Source organism: Carassius gibelio, chromosome B7 (assembly GCF_023724105.1).
Source record: "Carassius gibelio isolate Cgi1373 ecotype wild population from Czech Republic chromosome B7, carGib1.2-hapl.c, whole genome shotgun sequence".
Classification (NCBI taxonomy): domain Eukaryota; kingdom Metazoa; phylum Chordata; class Actinopteri; order Cypriniformes; family Cyprinidae; genus Carassius; species Carassius gibelio.
Window position 1 is genome coordinate 16,464,265 of NC_068402.1, and position 22,574 is coordinate 16,486,838.

Sequence of the window (22,574 nt, forward strand, 5' to 3'; positions counted from 1 at the left end):
TAAGAAGGACCTCCTCGTGCCCGAGCGAATCACGTGTTCCTATACGCCAGCTGCACCTTCGCGAGTTACCGGCAAGTGGAGTGTGTGTTGATGTTGTAAACCGGTAATGGGGCGTCCCGCGGAGGGCTTCCCATCGCAACAGGATTGTATAAAAGCAATGAAGATGACACGCCGTTGAACACGCCAGAAAGATGCGGGGCTTGAGTTTGCTCCTGTTCATAACGGTGGCTCGTGATGCTGTGACTGACCTTTACGTGACAGCTGCATCGCTGCAGCCGGAGCTGGGGGCGAGCGCCGCACCTGCCGTCACATCCCCCGTCGCCTCGCGCTATATTCCAGAAGAGTACGGGCATCCCGGGATTGCGCTCGCGCGGTCTGCGGAGGAACCGGCGGCGCCGAGCTCGGAGGACGGAGAGTCGTCTCACCACCACGGCGGAGGTTACAAGATAGTGCAGTGGGAATGGAGCTACGTGCAGACACCTTACATTATAGCCAGCTGGCTTTTAGTGGCCAGTGTGGCGAAAATACGTAAGTTCTGTAATAATAATGTATTTTTCGCGTACTGAGCGAGTTGTTTTGACTGTGGTGCTAAGTCGCTTCCACTGACCGTTTGGCGGAAAGTTGACTTTCTTAAGGACGTTCATTTCTAGGGTTTTTATTTTTTATTTTAGTAAAGCGCGGCGCGGTGTATTCAGTAGACGGCTGTAAAAGCGTGCGTAAGAAGCGCAAGGCACGCTGGCAGACGCTGGTGGTTGTCATGGCAATAAAGCCCATACATTTCCTCGGGGACATTGTGATACAATAATAGAAAAAAAGGCTTTAAGCTACACAGGAGATAAGAAAACGGCGTTAAAGGGATAGCACTGTACTTTTCGGTTTTGATGGGTTTCTATTTGTAAATATAGTTTTCTTGATTTTTCTTTATTGCAATCAGTGCTCTGAGCTCACCGTATTCCCGCCGATCCGTCAGGTACCTTTCCAAAAGCGCGAGCCCCTGTGTGTGGACAGTAGCGTGCTCTGACTCGTCATCAGTCTCGCGCGGTGTTCTGCTGCTGATAAGTTCGATTCTTGACCGCGAGTCGGTTCTTTCTTACTGTTTTGAACACGTTTAAAAAAAATCGATTCAGTTCATTTACTCACCCTCATGTTTTTCCAAACATGCAAGATATTTTCTTCTGTTGAACACATAAGAAGATATTTCGAAGGTATGTTACAAGCATTCTTAAAAATATCATCATCTGTGTCCAACAGCAGAAACAATAACAAAAAAAAAAAAAAAAAAACTGTAGATTTTGTGGCGTAGGTTATTCATGAAAATACACTCATGTTCATACACAAAATGCACTGCCTCCTGTATTTGCATGTGTGGGTGTCTCTCAGGCGTCTCTCCAGCTTGTATTTTTGGCTATGACATGCAGTTATATCAGATCATTTAGTTCTGGTAGCTCAATCATCTGTTTCTTCATGATTCAATTGCCACGGTAACACCATCAAAATCCACTCTGAATATTTATCTTGCATCTAGAGAAAGTAGCACTGTCTGAAGCACCTGCGCACAGTGTTCAGCTGAGTTCAGTGCTGAGTACACACAGCCTGAACAGGTGATAAGAAAGCAGTACAGACTGTTATAGCATGTCACCTACATACAGTAAGTGACAAAACCACAAAAGGCAACGTGTTTTATAATATCCTTAAACTACTGTATCATAATGGCACTCATAACATTGCATCAGTACATTATTGAAATTACTATATTGTGTAATTGGACTGGTAATTAGACACTTTTTGTTACACAGATTAGAGGCCTTATTACCCCTTATTGTGACATTATTAAGTCTCTTATGCTCTTATTTGCTCAAAATGAAAAACGTGTATGTATATATATATATATATTACTAAAGTGAAATATTATTAATATTTAAATTACTTTTTCTGATTTTTAAAAATGTAATTTATACCTGTGATGGCAAAGCTGAATTTTCAGCAGCGATTACTGTAGTCTCAGTGTCACATGTTCCTTCAGAAATCACTGATGCTCAAAAAATATTTGATATTTTTAGTGATGATAAACTGTTTTGCTTCTTAAAACCTTCTTAATATTCTTTGATGAAAGTCCAATAGAACAACATTTATCTAAAACGGAAATCTTTTGTAACATTGTTTACCGTCTCGTTCGTAAATTTTCATGATTAAAAAAAAAAAAACACTACAGACACAGTGATCTGTCCTGTCACTTTCACCCTCTCATTTTTCATAGTACTTCATTCAGAACACACTCTTTTCAAACATCCATTGTCTCACAGTTGTAGAGTTTGAGTCATGGGATTTTATACAAAGCACCATCCCATTGCACACACACTTTAGTTTAATGACAGACCTGTTCTAATGTTAATAAGATCACCCCAATCTGTATTCCTAATTAGCTGTGCAAAAGTTCTCTCTCTGCCTGTCCTTGAAAATGAAGGGCGTCGGTGTAATTGGATTTAATATTCTTTCATTAGGGTTGTAATTATATGTGGACTGATTATTAAAACCTTATGTAAAGTAATAATTTAAAAGCAGGTCTCGTGATAGAAATGATTAAGCAGTAGCAAGAAGCATCATATTCACACGGTCTTTTCTATTACAGCAATAAGAGGTTGTACATGTGTCAGTATGAATTAAATGAATCTGTAGCTCTGTGTATTTTATATCTATATAGGCTTGTTGTTGTTAGTGTTTGTGTGTGCACACATGCATGTGTTTGTGCAGATGTCTAGTATGCTTTTTTTGGGTGTACGTCAGTGTTTTTCTGTCCTTGTGTGAATGACTCATGGTGAGCGGTGATTGTTATGTTTCTTGGCAGAGGTGTGCAGCGTGTTCTCCCTCCTCCACAAAATCACTCAGAACGTGGAAACATTAATAATTAGTGCCATTAGAATCTCTCAATATGCTGTAATGTGTTGTGATTTTACACACTGGCATTTCATGAGGACTACTTTTGTAAATGAGGTCAGTGTGTGTAATAAGCTTTATTACGTAATCAACATTATTTTCATTACAATATCCCCATTCTTTTTTATATAGCCAAACTCCCTATAATCTATTAAATTCCTTTTTGTCCATGTAAACACTACTTGTGTTTTATATGAAGCCTAGGCCTCATGTTTCAGGGTCCTGATCCAGCCGACTACTAATTCGTGACGAGGAGGAACCAGGAACCTGAGTTATTGAGGTTTTTGCGGTGTGATTGTTCCGCTTCTGATAATCACTTGTACGGTCATTTGATATGTCTGACTTGCGAATGGAAACTGGTCAGACTGAATTTCCCAGTGGAAATATTGTGATGAACTCTTTCGTGAAGTAAGGTCGTGCATTTTACTGGTGAAGTGAGTATGCAGTCACCTTGTTCAGTGTTTTGCCGTTTGTGTATATTATACTTCTTTCTTAAAACTGTAGATTGAGACTGATGTTTTTGTGCCAGCACAATGTCCCTCTGTGACTCACTATTTGTCACTGCAAGGCATTGGACGTTAGAGTGGTGTTGAGTAACAATTCATCTGAAACCACGGTATGGAATTACAGCAGCCGCGACTTATAAACTGCTCTTTAAATGAGGCTTGTTGGCTGCTGTGGGCCTTGAAGCTTTTAGCTTTTAGCATGCTTTTTTGCATTTGTGTGTTTATAAAATTGGCATGTGTGCATCTGGAAGCAAGTTGGAAACTTTGTCACAGTTTTTCATCCTTTAATGCATGACATCCAGCACAGTGGACATATCTTTAAACTGTTTAGAGTTTGATGTTTCATGCTGACCTTTGACCCTTAGTCATAATTCTGTATGATTCTTTTTATTTTTGTTTTTTGTTTTTTTAAATACGTGAATTCAAAATGACTGACAAAATTAGGGATGCACTAAGTATCTCTAAAAGATCACTCAAATATTGCAGTGATGTTTGAGATTTTGCAATCTAATTAATACGCAATAAAATTATTATGCTATATACTTGAGAATATAATCATTGTACTAATTGCTACAGTGCAGTACATTTATGCAGTGTGCTGTGTTTACATTTTGTGCAAAATCCAATTCAAGTCTGTTTGAAAAGGGTTACATTTAACATATAATTTTATGACTTTTAATGACACAGAATGGCAACATAATATCTCAATTCATTTTACCTTTGTTCCCTGTTCTCTTTTTTCTCTGGTCTGTAATCTACAGTGTTCCACTTCTCTCAGCGTTTCACCACAGCGGTCCCAGAGAGCTGTATGCTGATTCTGCTGGGACTGGTTCTGGGTGGAGTGGTTCTTATCGCCAGCAAGACGCAGCCGTACCAACTGGACCCAGGACTTTTTTTCCTCTTTCTCCTGCCAACTATAGTGGGGGATGCTGGGTATTTTATGCCAGCACGGCTCTTTTTTGACAACCTGGGTGCCATTTTGTTGTATGCTGTGGTAGGCACATTGTGGAACGCTTTCTGCACTGGATTCTGTCTCTATGGAGTTAAGATGGCAGGGGTCATAGGTGAGATATGGGCTGTCAGTTCCCAATATGACACTTCTTAAATGATCATAGATCATACAGCGCTTCAGCCATGTAGGCCTGTTTTGGAGTTATTAATGAAGAGAAATTATGAGTGGGTAAGCATATTAATATAATAAACATTGAATATAAATATATACATATATATAATTATTATTTTTTTGGACATTTTAAGAACTGCAAGTTCCTCAATAAAAGCAAGCATTGCTTAGGTGACAAAATAAAATAAGAAATATGATGTTTATATTTTTTCTAGCAACTTAAGATTCTAAAACTCATGTTGGAAGTTTATTGACTTCCCCCTAGTGGGCCCTGAACCCGGTTGCTTTAATAAAAACCAAACTAAGCTATTAAATAAGCTTTTACAGGCCTTTTGTTACTGTGATTTCACTTCAATTGCTTATTTCGTTTAGAAAATACAGACAACTGCAAGATTAAAGATGGTAACGTTCAATAAAAGATCAAATTTGGTTATAATAATAATCACCACCACAATTTTATCCCAGAGTAATCTAGTTCATAAGTTGTGGTGTAAGGATTTTTTAGTTCAAGAAACCTATAAAGTGAACATTTAGATGTTACTTTCATCCATGGCAACTTTCAGTATTCTTAGCACAAAGACATTCCCACATCAAGTGCTTTGCTCGAGGGCACTATGGTGAATCACCGCTTGCAATGTTTGAAGCTCCCATCACAGATCTTTAACTTCTACACCACACCATTAGGGCTGTATTACGGCCGATTCGGTTGTAATTACTGACTGCAGCTTGCTTTTGTACTGTGTTTGTGTGCAGATGAAAAAGTGAACGCAGGTTTGATGGATTTCTTGTTGTTTGGAGCTCTGATCTCAGCTGTGGATCCTGTAGCAGTGCTCGCTGTGTTTGAAGAAGTCCATGTGAATGAGACACTCTTCATCATCGTCTTTGGCGAGTCACTGGTCAATGATGCAGTCACTGTGGTGAGTCAGGAAGATTTAGTTTTTAATCATCTTCCCTTGTATGACTCTTGTTTGCTTCGATCCTTTATAAAAGACAAAAAAAAGACTTTTACTATATAAGCATGGGCAATGTGACACAATGTGGTCAGCAATGTGAGTGCGAAAATACACTACCATTTAAAAGTTTGAGGTCAGTAAGCTCTTTTTTTTTTAAAGTCTCTTATGCTCATCAAAACTATTACTCCAGTCTTTAGTGTCACATGGTCCTTCAGAAATTATTGTAATATGCTCATTTGCTGTTTCCCTTTATTAGCAATGTTGTAGGAATCAGTGTGTTTTGAAGCACTGAAAATTCAAAATAATACAATTTATTGAAATAAAAATATTTGTTAACAAGAAAAAAGGCTTTTCTGTCCTTTTTGATCAATTTAATTCACCCTAGCAAATTAAAAGTATTCATTTCTTTTAAAAGATCTGTAGTACCATAGATAAGATTACTCAATCTTAGCATGACATTATAGAGTGTTTTGATATACCTACTTGCGCTAATTATTTTCTTGTGGACATTTGAGAATTTGGGGATTTAAAAGGCTCAGGGAGAGCTCAAGACATCCTTCCTTCTGTGTGCTCTCTGTTCAGTCGCATGTCTGTTGTTATGGTAACATTACACCAGAAACCTCTGCTGTGGTGCTGACATGATTATGTTATAAAACATAACCAGAAGTCATTTACTTGCTCTGGAGAAGCAAATCGATAGTAAATGGCAAAGACATTTCCAGTGAATTACACAAACCATTTCTTTGTATTTTTTTTATATAATGACTCTGAGGTCAGACAGTAGCTACTGGTTAGAGATAAACTGATTTAGTGTTAATTGTTCAGGCTATGTCTGTGGTATAGAATATCAAGCTCTTGCTTGTGCAGTCTTGAGTTTGTGTTGACTGTATGCAAGTCTTTAGTTTTATAGCGATCACACTTGTTGACCCATATGTAAAGGATTACACCCAGTGACCCTTCATCACTAAACACCCCATCTACTTCACCTCATTCTACCCTACAGCATCAGCCTCACTCTGTCTGGAATGGAAAAGCACAGATGTATCCATCCATTTGTGAATGCCATTCAGAAGATTATTCTTCTGTGTCTGGATGTTTATGCTTGAATACACAGGTTACACGAGGAACAGCAGTAACAGACGGTAGTGGAATAGTTTTGAGTTGCTCTTTTATAGGTCAGTTGTGAATGTTGTAAAACTGCATCCAACACAAAGGGAAAATCAAAGATTATGAATTACCAGTCTGGACAAAGACAGAGACTCTTATACACTTTTAACTCTAAAATCAGAACTGACATTTTATTTTTTTATGCCTTTAAGGGAGAGTTCACCCCCAAAATGACAATGCTATCATCATTAACTGTGTGACTTTGTTTCTTCTGCAGGATATAGAAGATATTTTGAGAAATGTCTCTTTTTATTTTGTACATATTCAATGGAAGCCAGTTGACAGTAGCACTTGTTTGTGTTAACAACATTCTTCAAAATATCTTCTTATTTATTGCCTCACAGAAGACAGAACGTCATACAGGTTTGGAACAACATGAAGGTGAATAAATGATGACAGAATTGTTCATTTTTGGTGAACTATCCCTTTAAATGGCAATAAATAACAGCTTCTCTCAGCCATAATAATTATCTTTTGTTCTCTTCATGTCAGTGCTCTTTGAGCTGGGTCGGTACGAGATTTCTATTGTACGTCTCATTTTTAGAAGCTTAGTTGTAAAGTTACCACAGTCACATTCTAGGGATTTTCCCCTTATGAGCTGGTTCTCACCAAGCTTTAGTGTAGAAGTGCCAGTGGGTTATAGTGTGATAGTGATTGTGTGTCTTTTGAGGAATGCATACATTCTCAATACATACCAATGAATATTGGTCATGACTTAGATTGATGCTAAATTGAATGCTGCCTTCGCAATCTACAGGAAGAGTCTAAAAACAAGTGGATACTATTCAAACCAGCATGCACTTAAAAATGAAAGGCTGTTACTGAAAATCCAGCTTTGACTTTGGAATCAGACTAATCTGTTGTTAATTAGACACTTGTCGTTATTGATAGGCATTGAATAACAGATTGAAAAAAGTCTTGTTAACAAATGACAAGGGGAAATGCTTATGGTGAACCGGTGCAGCCTCTTCTTATTATAATCATTATCAAGGGTAACACATATAACACAATGTTAATTTAGTGATGAGAAGGAGCTGAACACATTTGAGTCAAATTCAGGGCTCTATCTCTTGTGCTACTGGCCTAATGGCCATATCATAAGACAGGTTTATTATGCAAGGCAATTATGAGACATTTAAGATGGACAAAGCTCTTCACAAAATTGCACATCTTCAGTTTGGTTGCTGAGCTGCATATTAACTCACCTGATGTATGCAATAGGAAATCATATATTGCTATCACGGGGAACAATTTCAAATTCACTTTCAGTCTGTCCATGCACTTTCTACAGTAGCTTTGAATGTTAGCGTTGACTACATATATACATTCATTAATGTAACACTTTAGCTTAAGGACTAGTTCTCACTATTAACTAGTTGCTTATTGGCATGCATATCAGCTTTTTATCAGTCCATATAAAGCACATATTAATGCCTTATTCTGCATGACCTTATTTTAGATTCTTAAAAATCTGCATACTAGAATGCTTTTGAAGAGTCACGTGACACTGAAGACTGGAGTAATGAGTACTGAAAATTTACAGGAATAGATAATTATTTAAATTGTAATAATATTTAACAGTAACTGTTATCTGTATTTTGATCAAAAACATGGAGCCTTGGTGAGCATAATTAAACATTTTAGATTTAAAAATGTAAAAATCTTTCCGACCCCAAATTTTCAAATGTTATTATTATTTAAAGGTGTAGTGATAAATTTTCAATGTCTGTATTATTTGATTTTTTAGATGTATAAATTGGCAAATGATACATTTGTAATTCTCTCAACAGGTCTTATATAAAGTGTACATATCCTTTGTGGAAGTGGGCCCAGGAAATGTTCACACTGCAGACTATTTTAAAGGAATTGGTGAGTACAAAATGTATCAGTTGTTTCTGTCTAACTTAGTAGCTTAGTGAGTTAAAAAAATAAAAAATCTTTATCTTATATTCAATTATTCCAGCATCGTTCCTCATTGTCAGTATTGGAGGGACTTTGGTCGGTCTCATCTTTGCCGTTATTCTGGGCTTTGTCACTCGTTTTACAAAGAAAGTGCGCATCATAGAGCCACTGTTCGTCTTCCTCTTGGTTTACCTGGCCTACCTGACGGCAGAACTCTTCTCTCTCTCAGCTATTCTATCGTGAGTATTGCCACTGCTAGCATACTCATCTGAATCATTTGACTTATTTGAAAACATGTAAAATGCACTGTGACCAGGGAATTCATCTAGTCAAATACTATACAGTCATATACAGTAAATATTACTGAAAATATTAAATGAAAAAAGATTTGTATGAGCATGAGGGGATAGAAAATATCAGTAGCTTAGTATAAAAAATAGAAGTCAGGGGAAGGTTCCTATCATGATAGAAAAATAACTGTGTCTGTACAGCTCTGTGACAAATGCTGTAGTGGCTGACATTTAAAACGGTGAGAAGTTAAATGACAGTATTAATGCAGAGAGTGGGAATGATTCATGCCTAAGAGTACTACAACGAGAGAGAGAGAATATATGAGCATAATAGAGAAAGAAGAGTGAAAACATCAGGGTCAGGGATAAATTATACATTGAATGAAAAGTGGTGAGTGCGTTTGCTTAGATGAGCTGTATATAAATATTTCCACTACCAATTTGAAGATTGTTTCAGATTGTTTTCAAACCATTTGTGCTGACCCGTAAATCTCAGTAGTTTTTTTTTTTTTGGCGGTCATAAATCAGATAAGGAGATTATGAAGAGAGGAATTAGATTATTAACCCATTTTAGTATTGCTCAGCAGAACATTAGAACAGATTTTAAGATGCAGAGTCATGCTCGAATACAACATGCCTTAAGGACAGAAATCAGTAGTACAAGATATGAAGTAATGATTTCTCTTGTATGTAGTTCAAAGTAAATGCCTGTCTTTCAGATTTTATAAGTACTGTACATGATAATGCATTGCTTGGAGCGCCCCCTGATGGCACGTCATCACACACACACACACACACACACACACACACAAGGTGCAATTGAGTTAGGACTGAAATAAGCCATAGTAGGATTTAAAGATCATGGGAAAAGGCCATGTGAAACTGGATGACATAAATATGATCTCATCAATATAATTTGCACTTTTTATTCTTGTCTGTTCTGTGGGTAATGCAGAGTGACTCATGTAACACAGCACTATGAGTATATGGAATGTAAATATGGAGCTATCTCGTATCTCTGTCTAAATATAGACATCAATCCAAAGGTACAAAGGTCTGAAACAATTTATATGAACATTAACAACCTCCCTGTTCAATTCTAAACTCAATTATTTATATTTTTTTCTTTGTATAAAAATACAAAGTATTCTATTCTATCATCATTATATCTAACGGTCTATCTATTATATCTATCTAATGTATATCAATAACAGGATGACTTTCTGTGGCATTGGCTGCAAAAAGTATGTGGAGGCAAATATATCCCAGAAGTCCCGGACCACCGTGAAGTACACCATGAAAACCCTGGCCAGTATTGCTGAGACGATCATCTTTATCTTTTTGGGTATCTCAGCGGTGGACAAGTCCAAATGGGCCTGGGACACTGGCCTTGTCGTCAGCACACTCATATTTATCTTAGTCTTCAGGGCCATGGGTGAGAGAGAGTCTATTCTATTCTATTTTTTTGAAAAAACATGGTAGACACATTGTATTGTTGGTACACTTTGGTTGCTGAAGTAAAAAACAAAAAGAGAACTGTTAATTGAAACTCTTCAGTCATAGTAAATTTTGCTTCAGAGTTAACTTTTACTTTGGCTAAAGGTTTTGGCTTTGGCACTTTGGCTCATTTATTATTGTAAACCACGAAAGCTGAAAGTATACCATATACATACGTTTTCATTTAACTTCTTTAGTCATTTATAATGGATTGAGATGCTGAATTATTCGTTGCACTAAACATTGCAGTGGCTGCAGCTGTAACAGTTAGCCTATGTATTTGCTCAACATGTCATTTGCAGGTGTTGTTGGGCAGACTTGGTTCCTGAACTGGTTTAGACTGGTTCCCCTGGACAAGATTGATCAAGTGGTGATGTCATATGGCGGTCTCCGAGGTGCGGTGGCCTTTGCTCTGGTGGTACTTTTAGATAAAGAACAGGTGAAGGCTAAAGACTACTTTGTGGCAACAACCATAGTTGTGGTTTTCTTCACAGTCATGTTTCAGGTAACTGATGTATTTTTTCTGTATTCCTGCCAATTCATGTTTTCCCTCTCCATTCACCTTTACAGAATCATTATGTGTTAATAAAAGTGTTTTTTGTTCTGTTTCATCTTTCCTTATGCTCTGATTATTATTATTATGTGTGTGTGTGTGTGTGTGGGTAGCATGCAGGTAATTGCCTTGCAGGGATGACATTTCCCCACTGCTGTGTCAAATTGCTGTTATTTCCAAAGCTGGTCTGACACAGAGATGCTAATTATGATGAATGGAGTGATTTTGAAGGTGCTGCCTATGTGTAAATGTGTGTGTGTGTGTGTGTGTGTGTGTGTGATGTGCCCATCTGGCCAGTGCGAGGCACATTATCTTATTCCAATCTCATCCATTATTTAAGGCTGGAGGATCTCTGGAGGTCTATGTGCGTGTTGTCATATTGGTGTATTCAACATGCCACAGTATATCTGACTGCTGAAATCATTAGGATATACTGCCAAGCTTTGGTTAGGAACTCATCTTTCAATATAGATCCCACAAATATGCATGCTGGTTAGACCAGAAAAGTATGCCTGTATTGCTTAAAAAAAAAAAAAAAAAAAACTTTAAAACATGAAATAATGTACATTATAAGACTGTCAGTCAGGGGATTAGTGGTGGAGGTTTTTCAGCAAGTCTGTCTGTAGGTTACATTGATATGCTAGCACTGTAGGTGCCTACAAAGTGGCTGTCTTTATGAGTGAGACATTGACTCATTCATTCAGCCTATTTGTTCAAAAACAATGATTCATACAAAACTTAAACAAGGGGCTGGCTAAATTTGAAACCACATACTACTCATATTATCTCTACTCTATTAGGATATGGAAGGAATAGTTAGTGTAGTATTTATAGTGTGACACGATTCCAAATTCAGCCACTTTTTTTATGAGTGAGTCATTTGAGTCATTCATTCAACCAATTCATTTGAAACCCTCACTGATTTTGCAACTTCATACTAACATACTGCTATACATTTTTGCCTTATACAAGTACTGTATGTTAGCAATAATACGAGTATGGGTAAATGCTTTTTTAATTTAACGCAAGGATTTTTTTTTGGGCTAGTTTAGTCATTTTTAGTCAAATATTTTGACGTAGTGTCTGTAGTTCTGTACTTTAAGTAAAGTTTTTCAGTATGTTTAACACAACTAAATTTGAATGAGTCATTGAATCATTTGCTTATACAATTTATTCAAAGACTGTGATTCACATGTAACATTGATTATGTTTCTGCTTCATTTAAAACCTCTTTCAGTGGTAGAGAAAAAATTCACAAAATGATCTTAATCAGTATTAACTTCTTGTTTATTCAAACTGTTACATGAAAGCAATATTACATATGTGATCACGCTGCTGGTCTAAAGTCATTCGTAGGCCATAGTCCTGCTGATTTTTTAAAAACAGCATTTTTGCTAGTGTGATCCTGCTTAATTAGGTAAAAAAAAGTTTATTTAAAAGACCAAAAAGACTGACTTGGTACTTCTACTAGAAATATGAGCTGTGACATTTAGTTGAGAGGTTTGCAGGTTTCCTTCTCTCTGATTTGTTGACATTTTGCTAATCTTTCCTCCCAGGGTTTAACCATCAAGCCTTTAGTGAAATGGTTGAAAGTGCCTCGCAGCACAAACAGAAAACCCACCATTAACGAAGAGATCCACGAGCGTGTGAGTCAATATCACTTCCAATACTCTCCTGCCTCTTTTCTGTCTCTGTTTCTCATCACCTGTCTCCCTCTGTCCCTGCCTGACTGCCTGTGGTGAAATGTGTGAGTGAAGATGTTGACCTTGCTGTCTGTGCAGTGATGTGCTCTGACGACTGAAACAGCAGAATTGCGACCAACAGACTGACGTTAGACTCTTCATTGCAATGAATTAATCATCAGAGCCCTTTTTTTGCCTTTCCATAAATAGATGTGCACACATAGGCAGAGGTCACACGGCCCCTTGCCATTTACCTCATCCTCTTTCTGAAGGCCTTACACACCCTGCTGCTGCATGCACACTCTGGGACTCAAGACTACCTGCTGAGCACTCTAAAACCTGCGCTAAAGATAGACTGTAGTGTAGCTGAGCTGGCAGAAGAGATACAGAATAATATAGGAGAGAATGAGGAAATAAAGCGGAATACAAGAGACATTTTCTTGGAAAGCAGCAGTTTTGTTTGAACTTTCTATTTATTTTTAATGGCATTGGCATTGCTGTTGAAGAGTATGCTGGAGTATGCATTTACTCTTTTCTAGAGTTAACAAAAGTTATCATGATTATGATGTTCAAGACTGGGAAGATTTTAAAACAAGCAGTTCATACATAAATCCACAAGATCTTCTCTTCTTGCTGTGGACATACTGATCTGAATTTGTGCTCATTATATATACATTTTTCTATTATAATTGTATTTTTCTATATGCCTGTTTCCTTTCAAAAATGTTTTTTTAATTTATGTTTTGCTATAAAAATAGCCTTGGATGCTGACATGAAATAAAGAACCTAATATATACAGTGGGTACGGAAAATATTCAGACCCCCTTAAATTTTTCCCTCTTTGTTATATTGCAGCCATTTGCTGAAATAATTTAAGTTCATTTTTTCCCCTTCATTAATGTACACACAGCACTCCATATTGACAGAAAAAGACAATTGTTGACATTTTTGCACATTTATTAAAAAAAGACTGAAATATCACATGGTCCTAAGTATTCAGACCCTTTGCTCAGTATTTAGTAGAAGCACCCTTTCGATCTAATACAGACATGAGTCTTTTTGGGAAAGATGCAACAAGTTTTTCACTCCTGGATTGGATTTGGGGATCCTCTGCCATTCCTCCTTGCAAATCCTCTCCAGTTCTGTCAGGTTGGATGGTAAACGTTGGTTGACAGCCATTTTCAGGTCTCTCCAGAGATGCTCAATTGGGTTTAAATCAGGGCTCTGGCTGGGCCATTCAAGAACAGTCACGGAGTTGTTGTGAAGCCACTGCTTCGTTATTTTAGCTGTGTGCTTAGGGTCATTGTCTTGTTGGAAGGTGAACCTTCGGCCCAGTCTGAGGTCCTGAGCACTCTGTTCTTCTGTGTTCAGGCCTTTGACCACATTCTGACAGCTGTGGAGGACATTGCCGGTTTGAATGGATACCATCACTGGAGGGACAAGTGAGCAGCACTTATACTCTTATGATAATAAATGTGCTCAGTGAAAATACAAAAACTAAAAAGAATCATTGTTTTTTTTTTATCCTTTAGGTGGGAGCAATTTGACAAGAACTATTTGAGTAAGTTGCTGTTGAGAAAGTCTGTGTACCATAAGAGTGAACTGTGGGAGGCCTATCAGAAAATCAACATCAGAGATGCCATCAGTGTCATTGATCAGGTAAAAGTCTTAATGTAGCAATTTATGTGGTATACGTTCTGTCATTAAAAAAAGTAGATTGGAACGGTCACATTCTTTAGATACGGTGCTGAAACACTGTTGTCATGTATGGAGCTGTATTTCTGCATTTAGACGTACAGTATCTCTCCGTGGCCTTTTTAGTAAGGGTTTCCATGTTGTATTATGATTGCTGACCGCTAGATGGTGCCCACACTCAAGAAATAAAAACCACTTATATTTTCATCTGCTTCCACTCTGTGAAAGTTTTTATTCATTCAGACTTACTCACAGTCGTGCATCACAGTTTTTTCAATACATTTTAATTTAACTTTAATATAACTTTTTGAATGAACTTTAACTATTGCGGCGATGTTACTTAATGTTCTTCATAAAAGTGATACTGGGGTTTTTTTATACTGGGGGGGGGGGTCTCTGGGGTTGGATGAGAGTCTGGTTGGGGGTCTCTGGGCCTTTAAAGGCTGAAAGCCCCTGGATTATGGCATGCGCCGAGAAAGCACTGAGATCTTTTCTCAGCCTCAAGAGAGTCGTTTGAGAAGAGCAGAGGATAATTGCTCTCTTTGTTAGTTACGCTGACGCCACTGTGTCTCTGCCAGTACTGGCCTTTTGAAGGCATCTGATACCTGTCAGCTCCAACATCAAACCTATCTACAGAAATACTCAGAGATGGCATCATACACAGAGAGAGAGAGAGAAAGAGGAAAGAGAAAGAAGGGCCTCCAGCAGAGTGATGTAATGTATTTAAATATGAATGCATAGAAATGCACGTAATAACTGTTACACACTTCCCACTTGATTCAATTTAGTTTATTATAATTTGTCTTTAGTCACGTTAGATTCACCTTTTTAGAACACCTGGAATGCTAGTCAGGCAGCACTTTTGTTCTAGAGCGAGATCATTTCCTGTTCCCTTGAGTTTCATAGAGCTCGGCTTCCTGAGAGGAGTTATCAAGCTAATATTAGCACAAGATTGAGAGATAGAAAACCTCTGTTTTTATTTGGACCACCCAGTAAAAGAGGCACAGAATCACTCTTAATATGGGCAGGGTAAAAACTAAATGTATCAACCAAAACATAAAAAGAGAGTGTGTTCTTTTACTTTTGCTCTTACGTTGACTTGCATTTCTTTCCCACAGGTGTGTACTTACTGTGTGTATATTTTTTTATGAACTAGGAGGTCTCATGTAAAAGTGCAGACCAGACAGTGTTTAAACATTGCTTATCCACATTGAGAATGATTAGTCACCCACATGCCAGAGTAATTTGTGGTTAGATGTACCATCTATATGGAGAATGGAAAACAGAGAGCTGGAATCTATATCAGGAGCAAAATTTACATTTAGTCATTTAGCAGATGCTTTGACTGAAAATTGACAAATACATTAAAAATTAATGCACACTTCAGGTATGGGTGCACTTTGAAATATAGCTGTATTATCATCTCAGGTGTGCATTATTTCCAGCAATGCAGGAACTGGAACTGCTTGATAGCCAGGCAGTTATAGAACATCAATCAATAGCTTTATAATCTACTGTATGTGTCAGAATCCGAATCCGAATCGAGCATAGAGTATGAGAGTTTGTTTGATTCTAGGGAATGTCTCTGTCTCTCTCTCAGGGTGGGAATGTGTTGACCTCTGCTAGACTCTCTCTGCCTTCCATGGCCAGCAGAACCTCTTTTCCAGAGGTCACAAATGTTACCAACTACCTGTGAGTATGTGAATATGTTTCAGGACATTGAAAAGGCTTTTGTTTAGGTACATTTTAATGAATTAAATGAAAAAGAACTGTCATTTTATGAAATAATAATACAATTTAAAATAACTATATAACTATATTTTATTTTTTTAGCAGTCATTACTCTAGTCTTTAGTGTCACATGATCCTTCAGAAATCATTCTAATATGCTGACTTGTTGCTTAAGAAACATTTTTTTCTGTGTGTTAGTGTGTGCAGGGACATAGGGAGACATTTGGTACATATATGGGGTCTAAGTGCACATGTGTTTACATGCATGTTGGTTCGTGTAACTTTTCTGTGTCTCTCTGTGCGTGATCCCTCAGGAGAGAAAATGGCAGTGGGGTGTGTCTAGACCTCCAGGTGATTGACACAGTGCCAGGAGCCAAGATAGAGGAAGAGCTAGAGACACATCATGTACTTGCTGGAAACCTCTACAAACCCAGGAGACGGGTACAGATCCTGCCACACACACACACACATCCTCTCACTGTGAAGAGCTCTCAAGCATTATATTGTATCAGTAAAATGGGTAACAATTTGTATGATGTGTATGCTTTTGTTGACCTCTCCTCCTCTATTCCTGCAGTACCAGTCCCACTACAGTCGCCACTTCATGACAGTGGGTGAAAAAGAGAGACAGGACAGGGAGGTGTTCCAGAGGAATATGCGCAACCGTCTGGAGTCCTTTAAATCCACTCGCTACAAGCGCCACAAGAAGGACCGCAGTCAGAAAAAGGCAAGGGCTCAAAACTGCAGCAGAACACACTTATGCTGAGTTAGGTGGACCTGAGGGAGGCCACGGTATGCTAAGATAGACAAGTGTGTGTGTGTGTGTGTGTATCAGCCGCCCAAAGGCAATGTAGAGACACAGGTAATGTTTGTAGTTACTGGTGTGTGTCATGAGTGATGACTAGCTAATGTGTGTGTGTGAATCTGCTTGTGCATGTTATTGAGAGAGAGAGAAAAAGAAAGGGAATGTTACAATAATTCTTCATTATTACTTCTTTTAGTGAGTGATTGAAGTGACTGATATAAAGATATAATGTTTCACTGAAAGATATCTCTTCCAAATAAATGCTGTTCTTTTGAATTTGCTACTCGTAAAATAATCCTTAAAAATGTATGCTTTCCGTAAATAAAAAAATCAGATAAAAAAAAATATTAAGCAGCACAACTGATTATATTAATAATATTTTATCTTAATCACAACCTCAGCTAATTTGAATTGTTTCTGAAGGATCATGTGACACTAAAGACTGGAGTAATGGCTACTGAAAATTTTGTTTTGCCATTGCAAGAATTAAATACATGAAAAAATATAGAAATATATAAAAATTTCTAATAAGTTTAAGATAAATTAACTGTTAATAAAATAAATGCTGAGCAAAAGAGATTTTCAAAAACATAAAAAAAATCTTACATATTGTACACACACACACACATACATATATGTATCTATGTGTGTGTGTGTGTTTGTAAATATCTTATGAAGCTATGATGATTAAGATAAGTTTGCTTTTTGTTTTCCCCACCCACATTTTAAAATGTTGATAATATTGTTTTACAGCGGAAAGGGTCAGATGCTAAAGAGCAAGACACCAATGACAAACCCCGCCGAAATGTCAGCTGGCAGGACAAAGGTTGGTTGTCCAATAATAACTGTTCATTAAGCTATGTTCTGCTACTAAAAGTTCCCAGTGCATTGTGGGCAATATGTTTTTGTGCACGTCTTCAGACCCAGCTGTGGTTCCAGTGGCACCTGAGGAGGATAAACATGACCCTTCTGAACCAGATAAAGATGATGATGTAGGAATCACGTTTGTGGCTCGGAAAGCCCCAGAAACACCAAAGGAGAGACCAAAATCAGGTGAGATATGAATATGAGAACTGATTGTGTTTTGTCCGCAACACTTCTATATCTTCTTGTGTCTCTTTCTGTTCGTCCAGTACCAGCTGCACTGGATGTTTGTCAGAGCCCAGTCGCAGCCCCTCCATCGCCAACATGTGGAGAGAAAAACCTGCCGTGGAAAAGTGGCATGGGTTCCTACCCTCCATGTGTGTCCGTGGAAGCAACTAAAATTATCCCTATAGACCTGCAGCAGGCTTGGTACCAGAGCATCTCCTCTCTGGAGAGCCTGGCTTCTCCTCCAGCACCTCCGGAGCCTCAGCACCCACGTGTTAGCGCCCTCTCGAGGCTGGGAGGACCCCTGCGGACCCCAGCGAAGGGGAAAAGTAGTGGTAGTGGTGCAGGATCAGGAAGTAATACAGGTTCCCCAAGTTCAGGGCAGTTCAAGTTCCCTACAGGGAAGGAGGAAGAGGAGGAGGGTGCCCTCTCTCAGCAGCAGCAGGAAATGCAGCCGCTAATGTCATCTTTGAGGCCGCCTCCACCACCTCCTCCAGCACCTGCCGCGCAATCCGCCGGAAAGAGAAGGAATCCTTGTGTTTATCTTAGAAGTCTGGTGACAGTGCCACCTTCTGGTGCGGAGCCACAAAGCAGGAGGCCGACCCAGCTGTAAAATCTCCCTCTTTCCTGTTTTATCTTTTTAGGACCCTCAATCACCTAACTGCAGACATTTACCTCCTCAGGCCAGACTTTGTTTTTTAGAAAGTCAGTAAATTCCTTTCTAAGAGACTATTAATTTGGTTTCCTTTTTTAACACGAAATAGGTTACGTGGGTTTAGAAATGGTTGGTAGAGTTTGCTGAGGGTCCAATCCTTTGTGTACAGGGCAGTTCCTTTCACAGTTGCTTTTTCTCTTAGTTTGAAGGGATCTGCCCTGTATTATGTACCTCTGTATATGTGATTGTACAACTACTGAACATATATAAGGCTAAACCACATTCCAAGGGCCTACTGGGTGTGTCTGTCAAACAGTGTTTTTTCACTCACATGAAAGAAAAGAAAATCACTTCATGGTTACTCATAACCTCACAGCTTTAATCTTTAATCAGCCAATCCATCTTTAAACAAAAATGAGTAATACTGAGGATGACAACGTACCAGATTACAGAAAGCACATGAGGTTAGGGTCACACCTCTTCAATCAGAGCCATTATCTCTCAGTGGGTTATAAATATGCATAACAAATCCACACCCACAGTATTGGGTGACAAAAACCCCACGATGGTTGTCATCAGGAGCATTTATGCGGTGTACAGGATATATAAGCTTCTATGCAGCACATTACCTGTCCTTTGTTGTTGTGTTTGGGCAAAAAAGCAAGGTGTGTTAATTTATTTTATATTTATGTATCATCTTCATGCCTTTAATGCTTTTGCTTTTTGAATAACAGGGTTATGTGAATCTGCATTTTAATCTACAAATAACCAAAGTGTATTATGTTAATTGTTTAGTGTAATTTTCGTCCATTATTAATTATGATACTATATTTATAATCATGAATAACTAATTAAGGATCATCCAAATTGTATTTGCTTAATCAGTAGGGGCCTGAAAATGAACTCTCACCATGTAAATTGTGTGCCTAATAATATCGTAGGTCTGATGTGATGCAAAATGTCTACAGAAATAATTGATAGAGACAATGCACAGACTCATATATATATATATATAATCGAATGCACTTATTTTAATGAGGTTTTGCATGATCTGTATGCCGGCACAATGACTTGAAGATAGATGTAATTTCTTTATTTTCTAAATATGTCACCTCTCAGTCTGTTGCTCTATACTACATCTTCACCCTTTACGTTTTTTACTGTACCATACAATGGAACAGAATTTAGGTTTTGCACTTTATGTCGAATGCCATTTAGCCCAACTGTACTTGTGCTGTTGAAGCTGCTGTCCCATTGTTTTGTATTGCTGTGTAATTCTTTGTATGTACTGATGATTGTTGTGCCTTGAGAGGGACAGTGGTAGATTTTGAGAAAGAGGCCTTGTCGATCTTTATTGTGCCTGTAAACGGTATGGAGTGGTTTCGTGCTACTGTATGTTGTCTTACTTGAACTTGTCGTGTTAGCAGACATGTTGCCCCAGTCGTTTGACCCCCTTGAAATTGAACTGGAATTAAATTATCCATCCATTAAATTTAAATGAAATTTTAATCTCTTTTCTCCCATATGTGTTTATTTTTGTAGGCATCTGTATTAGGTATCTGTGTGCCAAATATTGACTTTGAAAAGCTTCCTGGAATAAAGTTAACATGAGAGAGGACAGTGCTTTTGAATGCCACTAGTTGTTTGTCTCATCATTTCATGTTCATTTACCTTTCTAATGTTTAGACAAAAACTTATCATTCATGTATTCCAAACTGTGTCATATTTAGCTCAGCTGGCTTTTCGTCCATTTTAGGTAGACCCTCAGGAGGCCCAGTGAAGGGAACCTTTTGGTGAAGACTGAAGTTATATTCCCCCTTCAACCCAGGAGTCCCTGTGGTTTAGGCAGGGCTTCCCGAGGCTGCCCTCAAAAGACTACAGCGCATTTATGTGCTAATGTGCCATTTTCTCTTCCTCAAGTCCTGAAACAGATCTCGAGCAGCGATGAAGTCACTGGCGAGAGAACAAAAGTTAGATTTGAATGTGGAGACTTACAACTGATTCCACCAAGTGATTTTCCCACCTAACTAAATATCTGGGTTTTCTGTTGTTGCCCTCAGAAGTAATCTTAAGATTTCTCTGGTCATGTTTGATCCATGACTGTATCTATGAGCACTTTAGGCCTTTTGTTGAGTTTTAGAAATAAAAAAACTACAAATTTAGTTTGTCTATGTCCAATAGTAGTGATTCTTTCTCTAACTGTAATTTTTGTCACATATTAGATTATGTATTGAGCTTGATAACATTCTTTAATGGAAGTGGCGTTAATGAAAATCGATGTAAAACGTATAAAATTAATTATCCAGTTTTCCCGGATGTTACGGCTATGGCTAGCATTTTATATATCCTACACAAAATTAAATATTTTCATACTTTTTTTTTATTTTGCAGTAACCGTGCGACTTACAGTTTTATTGGAAATAAAGCACAAGAATGTGTCCTAATTTCAGCAGGCTGTTTACTACTAACTAAATAATTATGATGGTGCAATGCCATACTACTGGCCAGGAATATTCTTACCAGATTGCTGGTAATCAAATAGTTGGTGGTTGCCGTTGACTTCCATAGTATGAAAAATAATACTATGGAAGTCAATGGGAACCATGAACTGTTTGATTACCAGCAATTTTCAAAATATATTATTTTATGTTCAACATCAGAAAGCAACTCGTACAGATTTGGAACGACATGAGGGTGAGTAAATGATGACAGAATTGTCATTTTTGGGTGAACTATCCCTTTAACTTTGCTAAACTCATTCTCATTCAATTCTTCCGCCAAGTAATATAGGTCGCTGTTTAGCGTTGCACAGCAGCATAGTTTGGCGCATTAATATTGCGACAACCGTTGGACGTACGTCATCCATTCGGAATGTAGAGCCAGAAACATCCATTAAACAATCAATATGTAACGTATTAAACAGCAACCTACATAAGTGAAATACTGAACTATCAATGTAGCTAGTTACGACTACAGAAGTCGCATTTGTTTTGGATTTCTTTCAACTTGTCGACCTCTGATTATCGTGTCGCCCCAGGTAAGTTAACGTTATAATCATCGATCGCTGTCAAACGTAACGTTAACTCTATATAAAGTCAAATAAATCCACAACAATGAGCAAGCAATTCTTAATTAAATATTACAGTAGACAGTGCTAGTGCAAGTAAATATGGATATTATAACTTAACCTGCAAAAAATTGTAGTCTAAACTCACTATATTTAACCTAAATGTATGTTTTTAAATGTATACACGTGCTCCTGTTGCGTTGGTCTGTGGGCCTAGGGATGTCGGAATGAGTTGCTCATTTGAACCGATACCTTAAGGCTTAAGCCGTCTGTTTGGAGATCACTGATCTGGAGGACCCGTTTTATACAGTCTATGGTCTGGACCATACTGGATGGACATCGTTTAGTTGTGAAACTGAGATCACGTGATGAATCGGTTGAAACGAACTGTCCAGCTGTATTGGGTGTTCATACGTGCAATGAGATGCTATAATAATGTGATTGATAATAGACCTAAATGCTGATTCCTTCTTTTGGGTGCACGGACCTAAAACATGTAGCTTTAGCTCTGTTGAATCTGGTAACTGAAAATGTGGTTGAAGCCACAAGCTTGTTGGGACTCTTGTAAAGGTGTGGACGAGTGCCTGATGAGTGATTTTAGAAGGATGTAATTGGAGCTCTTTAGGGCGAAGGACACAGGCTCAATCAGGAGCCACATTTCTCAGACCACAGAGGCCTGTTAGAGGTGATTAACTTGTAGATTTGAAAATTGTTTCCATTTGTTGGCAGTGCCTTGTCCTCCACCCCTGTAATGACGATGGCAAAGGCCAGATTCAGCTGCTGCACACCAAGGTTTTATTTTTTATATGATATATTAACTCTGTTTGCATGTGTGCACATTCATTTATATAGTCATTGAGAAGCACAAATGTGACATTGCAGCTCTTGCACAGCTTTTGACAAATTAATTTCCATGTTTTTTTTT

General features: G+C 38.0%; 2 protein-coding genes across 2 annotated transcripts in view; both read left to right on the plus strand.

The window, feature by feature from the left end:
- Positions 1 to 65: 65 nt before the first annotated feature.
- LOC127961227 (sodium/hydrogen exchanger 5-like) lies at positions 66 to 20,218 on the plus strand. Its single transcript, XM_052560245.1, has 16 exons — positions 66 to 528; positions 4,202 to 4,504; positions 5,317 to 5,480; positions 8,474 to 8,552; positions 8,647 to 8,824; positions 10,090 to 10,310; positions 10,675 to 10,877; positions 12,482 to 12,571; positions 13,979 to 14,049; positions 14,140 to 14,266; positions 15,903 to 15,994; positions 16,348 to 16,474; positions 16,611 to 16,760; positions 17,592 to 17,664; positions 17,760 to 17,891; positions 17,972 to 20,218. The coding sequence occupies exons 1-16, from the start codon at positions 192 to 194 to the stop codon at positions 18,538 to 18,540; spliced, it is 2,916 nt and encodes a 971-aa protein (XP_052416205.1). The 5' UTR covers positions 66 to 191; the 3' UTR covers positions 18,541 to 20,218.
- A 1,299-nt stretch (positions 20,219 to 21,517) lies between these two features.
- LOC127962438 (uncharacterized) overlaps positions 21,518 to 22,574 on the plus strand; it is an 80,984-nt gene continuing 79,927 nt past the window's right edge. Inside the window, exon 1 of the mRNA XM_052561999.1 lies at positions 21,518 to 21,619. The gene's annotated coding sequence lies outside the window, so the exon portion shown is untranslated. The remainder of the gene's footprint in view (positions 21,620 to 22,574) is intronic.